The sequence below is a fragment of the Rhinolophus sinicus genome, linkage group LG10 (genome assembly GCF_036562045.2).
Source record: "Rhinolophus sinicus isolate RSC01 linkage group LG10, ASM3656204v1, whole genome shotgun sequence".
Classification (NCBI taxonomy): Eukaryota; Metazoa; Chordata; class Mammalia; order Chiroptera; family Rhinolophidae; genus Rhinolophus; species Rhinolophus sinicus.
Genome location: NC_133759.1, coordinates 71,746,320 through 71,766,011, shown reverse-complemented (window position 1 = coordinate 71,766,011; position 19,692 = coordinate 71,746,320). Strand labels below are relative to the sequence as shown.

The window sequence follows — 19,692 nt, the reverse complement described above, 5'->3', positions numbered from 1 at the left end:
CACATAAATATGGACAGATAATTTTTGACAAAGAAGCTAAAACATACAATGGAGCAAAGACAGCCTCTTCAATAAATGGTGCTGGGAGAATTGGATAGCCACGTGCAAAAGAATGAAACTGGACTGCTATTTGTCACCATGTACCAAAGTTAATTCAAAATGGATCAAAGACTTAAGCATAAGACCTGACACAATAAACTGCATAGAAGAAAACATAGGTACTAAACTTATGGACCTTGGGTTCAAAGAGCATTTTATGAACTTGACTCCAAAGGCAATGGAAGTAAAAGCTAAAATAAACGAATGGGACTATATGAAACTTAAAAGCTTCTGCACAGCAAAAGAAACCATTGACAAAATAAAGAGGCCACCAACTGAATGGGAGAAGATTTTTGCAAACAGTGCCTCCGATAAGGGGCTAGTATCCAGAATATACAAGGAACTCATGCAACTCAACAACAAAAAAACAAACAACCCAATTGAAAAATGGGCAGAGGACTTGAAGAGACATTTCTCCAAAGAGGACATACAAATGGCAAATAGACATATGAAAAAATGCTCAACATCACTAATCATCAGAGAAATGCAAATCAAAACCACAATGAGATATCACCTCACCCCAGTCAGAATGGCGATCATCAACAAGGCAAATAGTAACAAATGTTGGAGAAGCTGTGGAGAAAAAGGAACCCTCATACACTGTTGGTGGGAATGCAGACTGGTGCAGCCGTTATGGAAGGCAGTGTGGAGGTTCCTCAAAAAATAAACGAATAGAATTGCCATATGACCCAGCAATCCCTCTCCTGGGTATCTACCCAATAAATCTGAAAACATTTAGAGATAAAGACACGTGTGCTCCAATGTTCATTGCAGCTTTGTTTACAGTGGCCAAGACATGGAAACAACCAAAATGTCCTTCGATAGATGAATGGATAAAGAAGTTGTGGTATATATACACAATGGAATACTATTCGCAGTAAGAAAAGATGATATAGGAACATTTGTGACAACATGGATGGATCTTGAGAGTGTAATGCTGAGCGAAATAAGTCAGACAGAAAAAGCAGAGAACCATGTGATTTCACTGATATGTGGTATATAAACCAAAACAACAAAAGAACAAGACAAACAAATGAGAAACAGAAACTCATAGACACAGACAATGGTTTGGTGGTTGCCAGAGGGTAAGGGGGGTGGGGGGTGGGAGATGAGGGTAAGGGGGATCGAATATATGGTGATGGAAGGAGAACTGACTCTGGGTGATGAACACACAATGGGATTTATAGATGATGTAATACAGAATTGTACACCTGAAATCTATGTAATTTTACTAACAATTGTCACCTCAATAAATTTAATAATAATAAATAAATAAACAAACAAATAAATAAAAAAAGAAAATAAATTCGAGCACTGTTTGTATCATGTTTTTCAAAGTTCAATTTTTAAAAAGAGAAGCAAACCCAGAGTGGCAGATGCTATGCCGGGGATAGAATCCTGTCTCTGTTCATAATTTGCTCCGCGACCTCAAGCAAACTGCGTTAGTTTCATCATCTGTAAAATGCCAACAATCACCACCAGTCACCGGGCGGCGACAAGAATCAACCGAAAGAATTTTTCAATTTTCGGGTCCTAACTCTGTCTAGAAGCCGCGCCCCAATCAGGTACTGCCGCGCCACTGCCGCGAGGCATCTCGGGACTTGTATTCCCCGCGCCCCCCCCTCCCCCGCCCCACCCCAGGAACTCGCTGTCCCGGCAGGCCCCGCGGCGGCAGCGGCAGCGCTACGTGGCGCGGCTGGCTGCGGCTACACGGGCAGGTGGGGCAAGATGGCTGCAGAACAGAGTCTGTGGGTCTTTGGGCGCTGCCCTGGAGCAGGGCTGGGTCGGATGGTTCGGACCCTACTGCTGCTGCTGTGGTTTGCGGCTCGCGGAGGCGCGCTCTACTTCCACATCGGGGAGACGGAGAAGAAGTGCTTTATTGAGGAGATTCCGGACGAGACGATGGTTATAGGTGCGGGGGGAGGGGGAGAGTTGGGAACAAGACCGCGGTCTTGAGGCATGGGGTGAGGGAGGCAGCAGCGTTCCAGAGCCCGGAGCAGTCGGCCTCGCGGTGCGCTCGCGGTCGCGGACCTGGAGCCAACTCGCGCTCCTCTGACATGGGCTCCTCTCGCTTCTCTCCAGGAAACTACCGGACACAGCTGTATGACAAGCAGCGGGAGGAGTACCAGCCGGCCACCCCGGGGCTTGGCATGTTCGTGGAGGTGAAGGACCCAGAAGACAAGGTGAGCCTGCCCCTTAGCCCCACTAAGCCCTCCATTTCGCATTTCAGCGCCAGACGAAGCAGGCGCTGGTATTTCCCCTCCTAGTTTCCACATCCGCAAAACTGGTTTTAAAAAAACCCAACAAAACAGTTGGTGTTGTGGGAAGATCCCAGATTTTCACTCCAGGCCTAATTTAGGCTGTTGCAATGCTGGCTGCTCCTCTCAACTTCTTACAGACTGCTGCAGGAGTCCGCCAAGTCAGTTATCTTCCCTGAGCTATTTTCTTGGTCTGCGAAATGGAAATTCATCTATCTTATATAGGTGTGATGGACAGATTAATTGTGGTGCTGGAAAACAGAATTTTGTCAGCTCTGAAGCTGTGACATCTAGACTTTAGAATTTCATAGAGCAGGGTACTTTCCAAAAAGAAAGCAACTTTAAATTTTGACAAATAAGGATATTAAAACAAAAAACCCAAACCCTTTAGCTGTCACCTTTCACTTACAAAAAGAGCTACACCAAAATGGTCGAAAGGACATTAGCTGTGAATGAAGGAAAACCCTTCCCAAGAGTGGTCACATGTCAACCTAATGTCAGACTCTTCATTTCTGTTCCAAATAGTTTTGAGACACGCTTTCGCCAACTGCTGCTGAGCAGCTGTGGACCTTTTAGTGTTGTGGGATACCTGAGGCTCTGTTTGTCAAGTTTTGAGGCACTTAGAGCCTTAAGCACTGTCCAGCCTATGCCCACTGTAACACTCACTGAAGCACCTTCTCTCCAGGTCATCCTGGCCAGGCAGTATGGCTCTGAAGGCAGATTCACTTTCACATCCCATACCCCTGGTGAACATCAGATCTGTCTTCACTCCAATTCCACCAAGTTCTCCCTTTTTGCTGGAGGCATGCTGGTAAGTGCACTCAAGTGGGACTTGTAGCTTTTAGCCTCTAGCCCCTGGTCAGGACTGGGGACTGGCGATACTGTGGGTGTGAGATGAGTATGTTGGATTTTGTGTTTGCTAATAAAACTGGGTTTCCAGTGAACATCCAGCACATGGTTGCTGCGCTCTGTTTATATGCCTTGGTCAGGACATCAGCCAAGGCTTATTCTTGTGCCTAGAGCCCCATAGGGCTGGACACTGGGGAAGCTTCATCAGTGTTGGCTAAATGAACAAATGAAGGTGGGGGGACCAGCCGTCAGTCCCTGGCAGGAAGACAGCAGGGCTACCTGATTCTCTTCTTTGTCTGTCCCCAGAGAGTTCATCTGGACATCCAGGTGGGTGAACATGCTAACGACTATGCAGAAATTGCTGCCAAAGACAAGTTGAGTGAGTTGCAGTTACGAGTGCGACAGCTGGTGGAGCAGGTGGAACAGATCCAGAAGGAGCAAAACTACCAGCGCGTGAGTGGTTCAGTCGGGAGCGGCGGGCTTCTTCCCAGAAGCTGTCCGCTAGCTCAACCAGGAGGGGCATGTCATATCCATTAGGAAACCCAAGGGACATACCTGTTTGTGCTACTTTGCAAGTCTAAAAGATGGGATGGCTATTACTAACTCTACTTTGTAATTAAGGAGACAGTCTCTTAAGAGGGTCTTATTGCCCTATGTCACATAGTTACAAAGTAACAGAGCAGGGAATAATCTCAACACCTTGGGTGCTATTTCTGGGGCTCTAAGTGCTTCCAGGACCAGGGTTTTCAAACTCACCTGTGTCCAGGAGTTAGGCAGGTACCATGAATGGATCTATGACCATAAGGATTGGTGGGACAGTGACCTATCTGAACAGGAACAGCTGCTATTGTCAGCTGAGAACAGCCTTGTAGAAATGCTAGCCCGCCCTGAGTTTTAAGAGGAGCCATAGGTCCTGCTTTTTTTGTGAAAATTTCCTGGGTTTTAAATGTTGGCAAAACACTTGTGTGAGTCAAACAAACACATGTATGGACCAGACCCATCCCTGGGGCACCAGTTTGCAACCTGTGCCCATAGTCTTCAAGTAGCAGCTTGGGAGACCTGGGCAGAGGGCTCAGAACAAGTCCACTCCAGAGTGCTTCACGACAGTTCTGTCTGATGGTGATGCCACAACTGCTTTACTTCTCCCCGGGCACCAGGGTAGGACCAGGTGAGGGCTGTACCTGACAGGTGAGCAAACAGACTTAGGTTACTTGAGGTCATCTGACTGGTGAGGGTGAAGGTAATCCCCACATGGGGTGGCTCTTTGCAGGCACTTGACTAGAACCTGGGCCAAGCGGATTGGCCCTGGGCCATCTTCCAGGGAGGGAACCCAGCAGTTCTAAGGGCCCCAAGTGGGGCCCAGCCATCTCAGACTTTTCTTCAATTCTCCCTTCCCACAGTGGCGAGAGGAGCGCTTCCGGCAGACCAGCGAGAGCACCAACCAACGGGTGCTGTGGTGGTCCATTCTGCAGACCCTCATCCTCGTAGCCATTGGCGTTTGGCAGATGCGGCATCTCAAGAGCTTCTTTGAAGCCAAGAAGCTGGTGTAGCCATCCTTCTTCCCAGGCTGGGGGAGAAACGGCCTGCTGGGACTGATTTCTCTCTGGCAGGAGGACTGGTTCCCAGCCGTGGATGTTCTGAAGGGGAGAGGGGCCACAAGCACCCCAGGCACAAGCTGAGGGCAGCAACTCGGCTGGCTGTTACTGAGCAGGTGGTGGGGCAAATGACTGCCCTCACCTCTGGGCTCTGAGCCCTTTGCAGTAATCTCCTAGGGGCTGGTGAAGCCACTGGGAGCTCCACTGGCACCTCAGAATCACAGTGTTACTGATCAGGGATGTGGGGCCGTTGTCTGGGGTAGCTGGGGGGAAGGGAGTGGGTGGGCAAGCAAGTCTTCCTTTTGTCTTCCTTTGCTAACTTGGGATTTTGAGCAGGTTGGGCTATAGCTGTGATTCCCTGCCATCCTGGGACCCTCACTGTTCCCTCCTTGGGTCTAGATGCAGACTCCTGATCTGGGGAGTGGGGGTGTCAATTGAGGGTGGGTGGACGGGGGTTGCAGTGTGGGAAAGTGGCCCTGAGGTTGACCCTGGGTTCTTCACATGGTTGTCTTTAGAGGCTTGAGGTACTGAGGTCAGGATAAGCAGAGGTCTTGGTGCTGGCTGGGGATGCGGCCTGCAGAGTCTTAGTTACTGATTTCATTTTCAGTTAGCCTAGGTTTGTTACATTGGTTTCTCAATTAAACGGAAAAAAAAATAGACTTATTGTCCAGTGTAAAGTTACTCTACTATCAGTAGGCATAACACTGCGAAGTGCTTCAGGAAATGTCAGTTCTTCCAATGGCCAAAGCTTTTCACAGTCCACAATGAGTACCCACCTGTGAACTTCATTCTTTCCGTCCTCTCCATATCTCCCTACAGTGGAGGTCAGTGATTTTGCCCAAGATCATCCAACAAGTAAATTGTGGGGTTGGTGCTCAGATCTACAGCCTTTTCTCTGCGCCAGCTCCCTCATGAAGTACCCTTCCCACCTTTCCAGGGTAGAATTGTGGTACTGTGTTTACCCAAAAATAAGACCTAACCAGAAAATAAGCCCTAGCATGATTCTTCAGGATGACATTCCCTGAATATAAGCCCTAATGTATCTTTTGGAGCAAAACTTAATATAAGACCCGGTCTTATTTTCGGGGAAACACTGTAGAACTGCAAGGAAGTGCCTAGTTAGAATAGTACATTGAACAGGAATGCTGCAGGTGTGGGAAGGACAAATCCCTGAGCTGGTGGGGATGAGGATACTGATGGATTTAACAAGTAGCAAGGACCTTGAAGGAAAGGAAAGATTCTGATGAAAGGCAGGACGGGGGTGGTTGGGGAAAGCAGAGGCAAACAGCTGGTTTGGAGATGGATGGGCATTGTTTCAGCTGGAGTTGGGGTGGAGGAGTTGTGAGAAGGCTGGAAAGGAAGGTTGGTTAGAGATAGAAGAGCCTTGAGCCTCATGTAAGAGATTTAGACTTTACCCATTGTTCAACAAAGTTCTGAGTAGAACATCCCCTGAATATAACTTGGAGGAAGGGTGATAGAGCAGTGTATGAGAGGGGGTGGGGAGACAATTTTGGGAACACTTGACCTAATGGGAGTATGTACTCTGAGCTCATATTACCACCTAGACCACCACATTTAGAAAAAAGTAAACATGTTTTTGGAATTACCAAAAAATTACGAAAATAGTTTTCCCTATTATTAACGTCATGCATTATATGGTACATTTGTTAATTAATGAATCAATACCAATACATTATTTTTAACTAAAGTCTATATGCAGTCTATACTTAGTTGTTACCTAATGTCTTCTTTCTGGTCCAGGATCTCATGTAGGACACATTACATTTAGTTGTCTTCTTGGGCTTCTCTCTTAGCTGTGACAGTTTCTCAGAGTTTCCTTGTTTTTGATGACCTTGACAGTTTTCAGGAGTACTGGTCACGTATTTTGTAGAATGCCCCTCAATTGGGATTTGTCTGCTGTTTTTCTCATGATTGGACTGGGGTTATGGGTTTTTGAAAGGAAGACCACAGAGGTAAAGTGCCCTTCTTATCCCATCATTCAAGGGTACTTAACATGACTGGGGATGTCACAGTTTAAAATTTGGATTTTTATGTGAAATCTGATTTCTTGAGATAAATTGGATCTGACAGTAGTAGGACTTCATCCTGATGTGACAATTATCTGTACTGAATGGTAGCTGTCCCCTTTAGATGGGCTTGTACATTCCGGGTCACAGTCCCACCTCCCTGCCACCATCATTGGCCTTACCTGACTGGTCTCTGCAGGGGCTCAGCCTCATCTTTGTCATCAGCCAAACCTAAACTGGATTTGCCAAGGTTCTGGGAAAAGGTGCAGTGCCCTGGGAGAGTTCAGCAGGAAGGGGACCAGTGAATTGTATGCTGCTGGGTTTAAGGGAGAAAGGGGACTCCTGGGAATGATTAATTTCACATCCACAGTGAAGTCCTCTTAGAAGGAGAGTAGTTGAGACCGTCGATTGTGCAACCAAACTACCTGGTCTTGCATACCGAATTGTCTGTGTGCCTCAGTTCCCTCATCTTTAAAGTGGGCATAATAAGCACAATACTCAAGGACTGAATGAGATAATAGTAAAGAATTTAGAACATGTGACTGCACATAGTAAGAACTCAATAGATCTTAGCTACTTACTGGGAAATTTAAAATTTGCCTGGAAGAGCGGAGGAGATTAATAACTGCCACTGTCTTTTCCCAGGTGGGAAACTTGGCCTGTGAGGGTTCAGTTCCCACCGAGATGGCAGATACTGGAACGTAATCTCTTTACAGTATTCCCTTCAGTTCTAACCTCAACTCCACCAAAGTACCCTTCTCCTGGATGATAGTTATCATTTATGTAGCGTTGATTATTGTGCCTGTTGCTGTACCTAGTGCATTTTCTCCTTTAGTCCTCATAGCAACCATGTAGATCAGGAAACACGCTCAGGTGAGGGAACATGAAAAGAGATTGTGCCTTGCCCCTAAACAGCTGAATTGGCAGTCAGGTTTTGAATGCAGTCTATCTTTAGTGCCTGACTCCAACCTATTCCTTGGGGTAGAACCCAAGACTGAGCCCTGAGCTTGGCTTTGCCCTCCTCCAAGCTTGTTGCAGAGGAAGAATGCACTTGGGTTGACAACAGGGTATCCCAGACGTTGCCCGTCTTCCCTCTAGAAGAGAAGGAAGATACAAATTATCCCAGGGCGCTGGTTTGGAAGTCTGGAGTGTAAGTTCAGTCCCAGCCCAGTGACTTGAGCCCCTTTAGGGTCTCAGTTTCTCGGGATGTTAAACGGGCAGGGCAGTTGGCAGTCAGGCGGTAGGGGCGCTCACGAGTTCCTCGGCATGCGGAACCTTTGATGCCGCAGCTCCGGGGAGAAGATGGCGCGGCCGGAGCAGCGGACCCGGAGGACCGAGGGGCGGGGCTGACGGGCCTGGGCGGAGCGGGAGGCGGAGGCGCCGCGTAGGCCGGGGAGGCCGGGCCCGCCCGGCTGGGAGCTCAAGCCCCATGCGCCGCCGCCTCCCCCCACGATGTTCCCCTCCCGGAGGAAAACGTCGCAGCTACCCTGGGAGGACGGCAGGTGAGCGGCGGCGGCGGCCGGCACGGTCCCGGTCCTCCCGGATGCCTCTCTTTTTCCGGGCCGCCCCGCGGAATCTGGGAGCCCGAGGTCGTCGCGTCTCCGTCTCTGCGGTCTGAGGGTCTGTGGTTCTGTGGGTCACTGGCTCTCTCCGTATATCGGCGTCTATCTCGCTCTCAGTGGGTCTCTGTCTCTACCAGTCTTCGTCAGTCCGCAGGTCTCCGTCACCCGCGGGTCTGTATTTCTCCTCTGACTTCCCTTTGTGAGTTTCTGTCCTTCTCTTCGCAAGTCGCTGTCCCTCATTATGGGTCTCTCTGTGTTTCTCCACCGGCGTCTCTTTGTATGGGTCTCGGACTCCGTGACCTCTCTCAGTGGATCTCCCTTTCTGTCTGTCCGTGGTCTCTAAGGGTCTTTATTCCGTTTCTCAGGTCTCTGCCTCCCCATCCCATGTAGCCTCAGACCCTCCCCTCCCTTCCTCATGCTTGCTCTTCCTTGCTGGCTGCCCAGAAGAACACACCAGACAGAAGCTCTGTCTACTCTGCCTGGCTGGCCACTGCCTGGCACTTACTAGGCGCTCCTCACACATAACACTAGTTCATTTCCGGTGCAGCTGTACTTAAATGGGGCCTGATCCATGTGTTAGGTGTGGGCTTGGCCTAGACCTTAGCTAATGATGCTTCCCACTAAAGTAGAATTGGGGTGAGGGAACTATTTGGTTGCCAGCATTTGGGAGGACACTTCAGTCTTGAGATGTGCCCCCAAAACTCTTCTCACCTAGAACACATAGTAGGTCTCTACCCAGTGAATCACACCTCATTCCCTTTATGCCTCTTAAGTTTGCCAGGTGCCAAAACAGTCTGGAATATGATGGGCACAACTCTTCACCTTTGGGGTTTTTTTCAGAGTTGGTGTTAAAGTAAGAAGAAAGGAACATGATAGAAAGGAAACCTGAACTGTGGAATCAACCCTGGGCAAGAATCCTCTTTAATAGCCATGTGACCAGAAACGGGTCACTTAATCTTTCTGACTTCAGCTTTTCCATCCCTGAAGCAGGAGTCATAACTACTCTGCAAGGCCATATGAGGATTAAAGGAGATAATATACGTACAACCCTTGATGCTGTGCCTGGCACAGAGGCGGTAGCTTCCAGTCAGCTTTGCAGTTTGGAGGTGCTGTAACCAGAGCCATTGAGAAAAGAAAGGAAAAGTGATGGAGGAAAATTTCCATTTCCTGGTCCCTTTCCATAAACCTTTGGATCATAACTGTGTTCCCAGAAACAGTTGCTGATGTCAATTCTTGCTGTCGACACAGGGGTACAAAGATCAGTGCAACAGATGCAGGCTAATGCAGCAATTAAGAGTGCTGGCTCTGGGGCCAGCCTGTCTGGGTTCGAATCTCCCCTTTCCTAGCATTGGGCACAGATTGATGAAGGAGACAACCTCATCTGGTCTGCCCCTCAGAGCTGGGTGGCCTGGGCCTGGGAGCAACTGGGACTGCAGACCTGGAGTTTGCCACTAGGTGGCACCAGCAGGAACTGTTCTCAGTGGCCACTGTCTTGAGGAATTAGGACTCAACTCTAAATTCAGTTGCTCAGCCGTTTGGGCCCTTAGAGCGCAGGATATGAGTGCTCACGGGACATGCTCCTGGTAGGAAGGGAAAATTAGACCGAGGGGACAGCATGTGAAAGTGCATGGAATGTCCAATTCATGCCATACCCCTGGATAATGGTCACTGCTTCTTCCCCGAAGGTGGGATAGTTCCCCATGTCCATCTCCCCGGTCTCCACCCCGCCCCCAGAAAGAGCCCAGAGGGAGAATCTGTAGAGGGTCCAGCCTTCCCAGGCCACTGTCAGGATTGGGCTCTGCTCCTCCCCAGCGGAAACCCCCACCACAAGACAATGGGGGGTAAGTCAGAAGCTCCCTGTGACGGTGACCTATGCAGCCTCCCCTCTGCTGTGTGTGGGACTTGGGCCTGGCTTCAGGGCTGCTGGCTTCCAGGTTGGCAGTTGTACCGCTAGAGTCAGGAGTTGGTGTGGCTCTAGTGTGTGACTTAAAGCATGCCCTGACTGCTTGAACCCTTCCTGTAACTCACTTAGCACGTCCTCTGCTGTGTGACTTGTGTGCGGCCACAGATGGGAGTCTCATTACCTGTGGGGAAGACAAGCAGGGACACAGGCACTCTGAGTGCTCCAAAGAGGGAAGTATCAGATGCCACAGAAACACAAAAGGGGGCGTGTGCACGTGGGTGGGCAATGCTGGCCATGACATTGGAGCTGAGGGAAAGGGACAATGTTTGCCTTGACATTGGAGTTTGGCCCTGAAGGCTTTCAGGCAGATAAAATAGGAAGGGCATTTCAGGCAGAAGCAACAGGCTGTGTGGGGGCTGGAGCAGGAAGGAACATAGTGAGTGAGAAACACATGAGGGCCGGCCCAGTGGCTCAGGCGGTTAGAGCTCCATGCTCCTAACTCCGAAGGCTGCCGGTTCGATTCCCACATGGGCCAGTGGGCTCTCAACCACAAGGCTGCCAGTTCAATTCCTTGACTACCGCAAGGGATGGTGGGCAGCGCCCCCTGCAACTAAAAAAAAAAAAAAAAAAAGAAGCACATGAGTGGTAGGGGGCAGCTGGAGATGGGGCCAGGTCACAGAGGGGTTTGACTATCAGGCCAAGGAATTTGGCTGTTATCTTATAAACAGAAGAGGATCATACATGAGATCAAAGGCGTCTGAACCAGGCAAGGAACAGATGAGACCTGAGATAAAAGAGAGACAATGAGTAAGGAAAGGTGAAGGGGTACTTAGGAGGTAGAATCTATAAGCCTGGGAGCTCACTGGTGACTCTTAGAGGTTATAAAGCAGATTGCTTGGCAGATTATTCGGGGTGGGGGGGCTTCCCTTTTTTGGATTCCTCAGTTCCTCCTCCATTATCCTCAGGAACTTCCAGAGAAAGGGGCAAAGGAATCAGGTAAATTCCACCTGTTTCTTTGTTCTTTCGAACCCACAGGGCAGTCTCGCCCAGCACTATGCCAGGGTCTGCGAGATCCAGCTCTCTTCCTGTTTCTGAAATGAGCCTGGGTGTTGGCCCTAGCCCTCATCTTTCTTCCCCTCGTCCGTCTTTCATCTCTCGTCACATGGGCTGCCTGTTGGACTAAAGCTTTGAGACTTGTTCAGTGGCCTGCCACTGTCAGTTTGGGTCTTGCATTGGTTTGGGGACAGATTTGATCTTCCCAGAGTAAACATTGGGGACTGACACCAGCACCGGCCCCTGGTCTTGGGGAGATTTCTAGTGTGAGAAGCAGGACAAAGCCAGCGTTTCAGTTGGCAGTGAACCTGCAGGGGAGCAGATGTGGAAGGCAGTGGGTGGGATCTCTAAGGTGGGCTCCTACCATCAGCTCAGGACAGGAGCCACTGTCCTGGGGAAAGGTAAGTGCAAGAGACAAGGAGCCTCGTCACTGCCCTCATGGTCTGACCAGGACTCACTCGTAGAAAATAAGGGAGCATCATGGAGCCGGGGCAGCTCTGTGACCTGGGAGTGAGCAGAGGCTTCCCGAGGGGGTTGGGCTGGGCCGAGGACGGCAAGCAGGCCGCTGATGCACAGTAGCAGCATGAGCAAAACCATTAAAGTTGCTTCTGCACTCCTTGCCGATGCTCGGGGCGGACCCATCATGTGTGTCCTAGTTGTGGTGAAGCCGAAGGGCTCAGGCTCAGCCCGTCCTTCTGACCCGTTCCTGCTCTTGTCCCAGGTCCAGGTTGCTCCCTGGCAGCCTCCGCCGGAAATGCTCCGTCTTCCATCTCTTCGTTGCCTGTCTCTTACTGGGCTTCCTCTCCCTGCTCTGGCTGCAGCTCAGCTGCTCTGGTGACATGGCCCGGGCAGCTAGGGGGCAAGGGCAGGAGACCCCAGGCCCACCCCGGGCCTGCCCCCCAGAGCCACCTCCTGATCACTGGGAAGAAGACCCGTCGTGGGGCCCCCACCGCCTGGCGGTGCTGGTGCCCTTCCGCGAACGCTTCGAGGAGCTCCTGGTCTTTGTGCCCCACATGCACCGCTTCCTGAGCAGGAAGAAGATCCCGCACCACATCTATGTGCTCAACCAGGTGGATCATTTCAGGTAGGGCCCACCTGACCCAGCTCTCCCTCTCCGGGGCCCTCACCTTGCCCAGGCCTTTCAGGGCCTGCTCCCTTTCCTGGCAGCAGTCCACTGCCTGGTGGGCCTCAGGCCTGTGAAGGGTCACATGGGGCAGTGGCAGGAGGGTAGTAGGTGGTGGCAGGCATCTTTGGGAAGAGCTTGGGGCTGGGAAGGGCCCTAATCTGATTTCCATATTAAAAAGAGCCCCGTAGCTGCTGTATGTAGAATAGCTTATCCCATGACAAGGAGGAGCAGGGAGAGCTCAGGGTGCTGGCGGCTTGGCCTGCATGGTAGAAGGCATGGAGGCAGCGCAGACAGGGCTCGCGGGGGGGATTGGCTGTGGGGACCAGGGAAAGGGAGGGGCAAGGCCATGGCTTTAAAGTTGTTCACAGTCCGGCGTTATTCTGAAATCCTTACCCTTTCCAAAAACTGCTCCCCCCCCACGATCACCATGGAAGCATCTCACACTCCACCCCCACCTTTCCCTCCAACACACTCCTGCTGGAGACAGACTCCAACAGTTCTTGGACCCCACCGGCCTGGTCGGTCGTCTGTGATGCTCACCTCCTGATCTACCTTGGATTCCATGGTCCATCATTAAAATCACTCCCGTGCGTACACCTCAACTCCCCTGCCCTTTCTGCTTGGCACAACTTCCACTTGATGAAACCTGACTGCTCGCTCCACCCCTGCTCCTGGGCAGCTGGATGTGGCTGGAGACAATGCGCCTTGGCCCAGGCAGCCCCTCAGCCCTGCCTGAAGCCTCCAATTCCTCCATCTGCTATTGTTCCCGTCTCCTCCCCCACCGTCCCCCCAGCTGATGACTTTGCTTCCTATTTGAGAAAACAGAACCAATTGGAAGAGAACTTGCCCAGGTCCCCACCCCCTGGACCACGTACCAGCTTCTGTGCAGGACTGCTTTGGATGCCTTGTCTCAGCTCTTCCACGGCCACCAGATCCCTTCTCCCCCCACCCCCCACATCACTGCAGCTGTGGGCCCGTTTCTCTCCTGCATGAGGGATTTTTTCTTCCCTCCTGGAGCATTTGCATCAGCTTACAACACAATGAAGTAGCTCCCATCTAAAAAGGAAAAGACCCCGGCTTGATCATACATTGCCCACAGCTATCATCTCATTTCTCTGCTCTCCTTTATAGAAAAACTTCCCCTTCTCCCCCTCGCTCTCTTAAACCTCTTCCACTCAGATATTTACCCTTATTGTGCCACAAAAACAGCTCTCACTGACATCACCCATGAGCCCACCTCGTTAACCAGCCTTCATCCTGTGGACCTCTTGTCAGCATTTGCCAAGTGGATTACTTTTTCCTTCCTCACACACCTCCATCTGACTTCTGGGGCGACACTCTCTAGGTCCCCTCCTCCTTCACTGGTCGCCCTCCTCACCTCCTCTATGGGTTCTGCCTCTGCCTCATCTCCTTGATCGCTCAGTCTCGGTGCTCCTTGGGGCTCAGTGCTGGTGTCCCCTTGCTGGCTACACTCACTTGCTGGGGGATCTTGTCCAGGCCCAGGGCATTAAGCCCTGTCTCTACCCTGGTGATTCCCAAGGCTGTGTTCCCAGCCCAGACCACATGTCCAGCCGCCGGAGCAGCCAGCCCTCCATTTGCTGGTATCAGAGGCATCTCGAGCGTAACATGATCAAAGTTCCTGATTTCCCACCCACCCCAAACCTGCTTCCCTGCCGCCTTCCCCATTTCAGGAAACGGCAATTCCATGCTGCCAGTTGCTCAGGTCAAAAAACCTTGGAGTCGTCCTCCACTCCTCTTCCTCCCTCACATAACACGTCCAGTCCATCAGCAGAATCCATCTAGAATCTGCCCACTTCTCACCGTCTCCACTGCCACCTCCCTGAGCTAAATCACCATCATCCCTTGCCTAAATTATTGTAATAGCCTCTTACTTCATCTTCCTGCTTCCATCTCGGCCTTCCAGTCTCTTCTCACCCCAACTAGAGTGATCCTTTTGCGCCCTAAGTCACAGCACGTTGTGCCTCTGCCCTGAGCCCTCTGGTGGCTCCCCATCTTATCCAGGGCCAAAGCCCAAGCCTGTCATGAGCCCATCACCTTCTTACCTCACCTCTACACACCCCTCTCTCACTCTGCCTTGCTACGTTGGTGTCTGTCCTGCCTCAGACCTTGGCAGGCGTGGAGCCCCGCTCCCAATTTCCTATGGCTCATTCCCTCAGGCCTTCACGTTTCTGGCCCTCCCTGGCCACCTGTCTAAAAGAACAGCTGCCTCTGCCCCAGCGTGCGTGGTCCTCACCCTGCTTTACTTTTCTCCACAGCACTTAGCATTATCTGCCTTGTTACGTATTCACTTATTTGTTTATTTTTGTCTCCTCTTATTAGAGTATCAGCTCCTTGAGGGCAGGGCTTTGGTTTCTCACTGCTGCATCTCCTGTGCTCTGAACAGTTTCTGGGACATAGTAGGTGCTCAGTAAACATTTGTGCAATGAGTGGAGGGGCAGACGTGCATCTGGGAAGCTTCATAGTGACTAGTGTCAGCCTGGAGGGCAGCGTGGGCACTGGGGTGGGTGCTGTGGGGGACAGGCTCTCATGCAGAGTTTGGGGGAGAGCCAGCTCGCTGCCCTCCCCTGCCCAGCTTCGGCCACCCTTCGCAGGTTCAACCGGGCAGCACTCATCAACGTGGGCTTCCTGGAGAGTGGCAACAGCACGGACTACATCGCCATGCACGACGTGGACCTGCTCCCTCTCAACGAGGAGCTGGACTATGGCTTTCCCGAGGCAGGGCCCTTCCACGTGGCCTCGCCCGAGCTCCACCCGCTCTACCACTACAAGACCTACGTCGGTGGCATCCTGCTGCTTTCCAAGCAGCACTACCAGCTGGTGAGGCCCAGCCAGCCTGCTCTGCCATGCCAGGGAGTGCCCGCCTGGGTTGGGGGCACTGGCAGGAGGCATAGCAGTTCTGGGGCCCAGCAGGGGAACCCAGGAACATCCAGAGATAGGAGAGAGGAGCGGGAATGAGCAGGTCAGTTAGGGAGCATTCAGCCATAGTAACAGAAACTCAGATACAATTGATTTCAGAAAAGTGGGGAACAGTGGGTCTCAAAATGGAAATGTCTGGGTGGGGCGAGAGGAGGGTCTGGCTTCCGGTGTGCCTTGCCCAGCCTCTCGGACAGTGTCAGAAAGGCACCGTTTCTCTTTCCGTTTCTCATTTCTGCCTTCTCTAGGCTGGATTTCTTTCCAGACATTCGGGGTGAAAGGTGGTTGCCATGGCTGCAGTCTGCATCTGTCTAGGCCCAAGTCCAGTGGAAGGGGGAGCTCCTTCCCCAGCAGCCAGCGGGAGTCCCCGGGCTGCACCACACTGGCCCATGACTGGCCTAACTTGGTCCTGGGCCCATCCCTGAGTCTGTCTGTGGCTGGGGGCAGAGTGGCAAGAACCAAGTGGCTTCCACCTGGTCGGCTGAAGGCAGCTTTAGTAAATGAAGCCCTGAGTCTGATGGCAAAAATCAGTGTCTGCCGTAGAGCCCAACTGTCCCTCTCCCACACGGAGGAAGAGACCAGGGCAGAGCCACCTCAGGAGAAATAGGAAGGCAGAAATCCAGCAGGAGCTGGCATTTCTGCCCACCACCATCTCTCCAGAGAGGTCCCTTCCTACTGATCAGATGTTTTTGTGAAACTAATCATCTCACACAAGTTCAAGGCCCCATAAGACCAAGCAAACGGACGGGGGTGCACTGACTATCCCCCCAGTACTGCAGAGGTTGTGGGAACTGTAAGCATCTGGGTGTGTCTGTCCCAAGCTGCCAGGAAAGGGGGCCCAGCCCAGCTTGGGCTGGGTACTCCGAGTGGCAGGAGGCCAGAGAACGCCCTGGGAGGATGGGGCAAGTGATGCTGCCTGTCTCTGTTAGTGCAACGGGATGTCCAACCGCTTCTGGGGCTGGGGCCGTGAGGACGATGAGTTCTACCGGCGCATCAGAGGAGCTGGCCTCCAGGTAACCCCCCACGCCCCACCTCCTTGACCATCAGGGCCTCCCCGAGGTTCCCTTCTCTGCTCTCAGATGAAGTTCCTGGGACTTGGCACCCTGATCCTAGCCCTGCCCCCAACCAGCAGACCTTTTCTGCAGAATGGGAATGTAGGCGGCCGCCTGTGGCCTGTGGCGGGACTGACTAGTGAGGGCCAGGACTCCAGGAGGGGTGGCCTGACCCAACTTGCTTTGGCCTCCTTAGCTATTCCGCCCCTCAGGAATCACAACTGGATACAAGACATTTCACCACTTGCATGACCCAGCCTGGCGGAAGAGGGACCAGAAGCGCATCGCAGCGCAAAAACAGGTACTGGCTGGTCCCCTGATGTGGGACAGATAGGCCCAAGCATTTCTCCAAGTTCTTGGGTCTAAATGGTCCCATCCTCCCCTGCTTGGCCCAGCTCAGTTGATGGCATTCTGCTTGGGCACTCTGCCTGCTTTGTGGCTGCCATGGGTACCTGGGCACTGGGTTGGCTGACCCTCACGCAGGCTGGGTGAGGGGGGCTCAGCTGAAGGTGCCAGAATCCTAGACAGACCTTAGACCCAGGAGTCCCCATCCCTCAAACAGCCTCTTCTCTAGGAGCCATACTAGTCAACTGAAAAATCCCTGCTCTCCTGCTTAGGGGGGTACGGGGGGGTGCAGCCATGGACGAGAACCTTCACAAAACTGAGCTTCCCTCCTCTCTTCAGTGGGGTCACACAGGAACTCTGATGACAAGATCATGGTGCATCAGTGGGCAGCTGGCACCCACAAAGCCCTGAGCATATGCTCTCTCCCCCTTTCCTTCCCAGGAACAATTCAAGGTGGACCGGGAAGGAGGCCTGAGCACCGTGAAGTACCATGTGGATTCCCGCACAGCCCTGTCTGTGGGAGGGGCCCCCTGCACTGTTCTCAACATCATGTTGGACTGTGACAAGGCTGCCACCCCCTGGTGCACATTTGGCTGAGTTGGCTGGACAGTAAGGAAGCCTGTACCTACTCAGGCCCTGGACAAAGCCTCAGGCCCGCGCCCAGCTCCTATAGGATGTGGAATGGCCTGAAGCAGCAGACGGCAAGCTGCACGTTTGTAGCAGCCTGGCCCCCGGAGGCAGGCTTGAGTGAGGACAGGACACAGGGTACCTGGGATGCTGCTAGCGATAAACAGTGACAGAGAAAGGCTGGGATGTGGCTCCCGACTGGGCCTGTCCACCCTCCTGTTTGCCCTGCTCTGCCGTCCTTTGCGTACCGAGACCTGCGGGCTTTCATCCCTTCCGCCAAGTGCCTCATGCAGAGATGCAGCTCGGAGGCCAGGCTGCTGACCTGGATGCCAGGGTGACTGGGAGGTTTTCACTGCAGAAACCAGAGTGCAAGCCCCACAGCGAGGGAACAGCTGAGCAGCTCTGGCTGGTTGTCACTGGCACGTATGTGGGCCTGATGTTGCCGGGTCTTCTCGTTTTTCAAAAGAAACTAGACTCCTGGATTCTTAAGTGAAATTACTTAATTATTAAATGATAGCAGCTAATTGAAACTTTAAAAAAGTGTGGCAGTCCAAACAAAATATGTTGACCACCGGTCTGCCACCTGTGGCTGAGGGGAAGGGGATGGGGCACAAGATGGCAGCTCTTAGTTATAAGCTGCCAGGGAGTTGGGGCAGAGCTGGGGATGACAAGGGCCTGGGAAGCTCAGGTGGGGGAGCAGCCAAAGGCCCAGGCTCCTGCACCTCCTGCCGCCGCCCAGCCTTCATGGCCCTCTGGGCAGTCTGACCACTGCCAGGCTCTGGTGGGCTCCGACTCTGGGAGGGGCTTCCTCCTTCCTCACTGGGATGGACAGACACAGATCCACAGGACTGGACTTAGGGCAGGCAGGATGCTTCGGCCATGACTCGGTTCTGGCCTAAGGGAAGGAGGGAGGACCATGTTTCCGAGGCGGGAGGAAGATGAGAAGTAGGCAGATTCTTCTCTGAGGGGAGGTTGCCTGTGATCCCCCAATGCCAAGGGGAGGCAAAGGAGGGGAGCCCAGGAGACTGTGGGATTGGGATGTGAGCTTGGAGGGAAGCCCAGGGCCAATGAGAGTGAGAGGCCAGGGGCCTGTAAGGTAGAGCACTTCTTCAAGGCGTTCAACTGCCAAAGATTTGGGGCAGAAGTCAGGAGACTAAGGACCAGTTAAGACTGGTTTGTTTAACAATAAATAGGACACCTGAAATGCTGGAGGAAGTGATTGAGGTCCCGGAGTTCAGAAGGGTGGATTCAATAGCTCTGCTCCAAAAAGACTCTTCCTCTGAGGGTGTTCTCAGGGCTGCTGTGTGCAGTGTGGGGGTTGTGCACTGCGCAACCTAAGCATAAGCCAAGAGATTTAAGCAAAGATGAGTGAAGTGAAGGCTCAGGCTCCATGTAACTGTGCGGATGTATAACAGAGGGTCCTTGCGATCCTAAATTGATTTTGCCCAGTGATTCAGCTTCACTCACCACAGTGAGGGGCAAACAGACAAGGGTGGTGGATGGGACTTTCTCAACTTGAGGCTCAGGAGAGGGGAATGCCATACTTTCTGGGTGCCAGTCTGCTGGACAACCCTGACTGGACATTGAAGCCACCAGCTCTGTACTCCCCTGTCTCGTAGCAAGACCTAAAAACATAGGGAGCTGCTTCCTCTCCACCTGCACTGGGGAGTGGAACAACAGAGGAAAAGCAGGATCAGCTGACTCCGCTTGGGATGGGACACAACTCCAACCCCAAGCCCCACACTCCCCCGTGGCCACTGCCACCACCTCCATCACTGAGGCGCCTGTAGGCACCCCAGGCTGGGCCTGATGCAGCCTCCCTCACTCCCCAGCCCGGGCCTCCACTGGGCCACTGCAGGAGCGTGGGAGAGGGCTGGGCCGTGGTTGGCAAGGGGAAGAAGCAGGTGGCTTGGCTGCTCCCTCAGCGCCCTGGTTGCCTACTCATCCGAGTGGAACATCCCTGCCCCGCTGGCCAGGGCATGGATGCACTGGAACCCGGCTGAACCAGCACTACTGAGCATTCTTCACTTAGGCCTGTCTACCTCAGAGCTGCTCCGATTTTTTAACCTGTCTTATAGCTGAAGACAGTGAAGCACAGAGATAAGGAGCTTGCCCAAGGTCAGAGAGCTGATACCGGGGGAGCTTCAGAGCCAGAGTGCTTCACCCCTGGCCGGTATCACACGCCTGTGCACACATGTTCCTTCATACCTTCCCCTCCTCTCCCTAGCTGGCGATGGGGAGGGCCCACCAACGTGGTCTGAG

General features: G+C 52.5%; 2 protein-coding genes across 4 annotated transcripts; both read left to right on the top strand.

Annotated features, from left to right (window-relative positions):
• The first annotated feature begins 1,774 nt into the window (after nucleotides 1–1,774).
• On the top strand, nucleotides 1,775–5,460 carry LOC109434252 (transmembrane emp24 domain-containing protein 9). Its single transcript, XM_019711049.2, has 5 exons — nucleotides 1,775–2,011; nucleotides 2,182–2,282; nucleotides 3,043–3,168; nucleotides 3,513–3,659; nucleotides 4,607–5,460. Exons 1-5 carry the CDS (start codon nucleotides 1,828–1,830, stop codon nucleotides 4,754–4,756), a joined length of 708 nt encoding a protein of 235 aa, XP_019566608.2. The 5' UTR covers nucleotides 1,775–1,827; the 3' UTR covers nucleotides 4,757–5,460.
• Nucleotides 5,461–8,171: 2,711 nt separating this feature from the next.
• On the top strand, nucleotides 8,172–17,954 carry B4GALT7 (beta-1,4-galactosyltransferase 7). Of its 3 annotated transcripts, none has more exons than XM_074313389.1 (6): nucleotides 8,172–8,330; nucleotides 12,068–12,430; nucleotides 15,085–15,310; nucleotides 16,336–16,419; nucleotides 16,671–16,759; nucleotides 17,245–17,954. In XM_074313389.1, exons 1-6 carry the CDS (start codon nucleotides 8,281–8,283, stop codon nucleotides 17,276–17,278), a joined length of 846 nt encoding a protein of 281 aa, XP_074169490.1. In that variant the 5' UTR covers nucleotides 8,172–8,280; the 3' UTR covers nucleotides 17,279–17,954. The 3 variants fall into 3 exon arrangements, with proteins under 3 accessions (XP_074169490.1, XP_019566605.2, XP_019566606.2); XM_019711046.2 differs by having other exon boundaries at nucleotides 16,655–16,759; XM_019711047.2 differs by having other exon boundaries at nucleotides 8,316–8,448; nucleotides 16,655–16,759.
• Nucleotides 17,955–19,692: the final 1,738 nt, after the last annotated feature.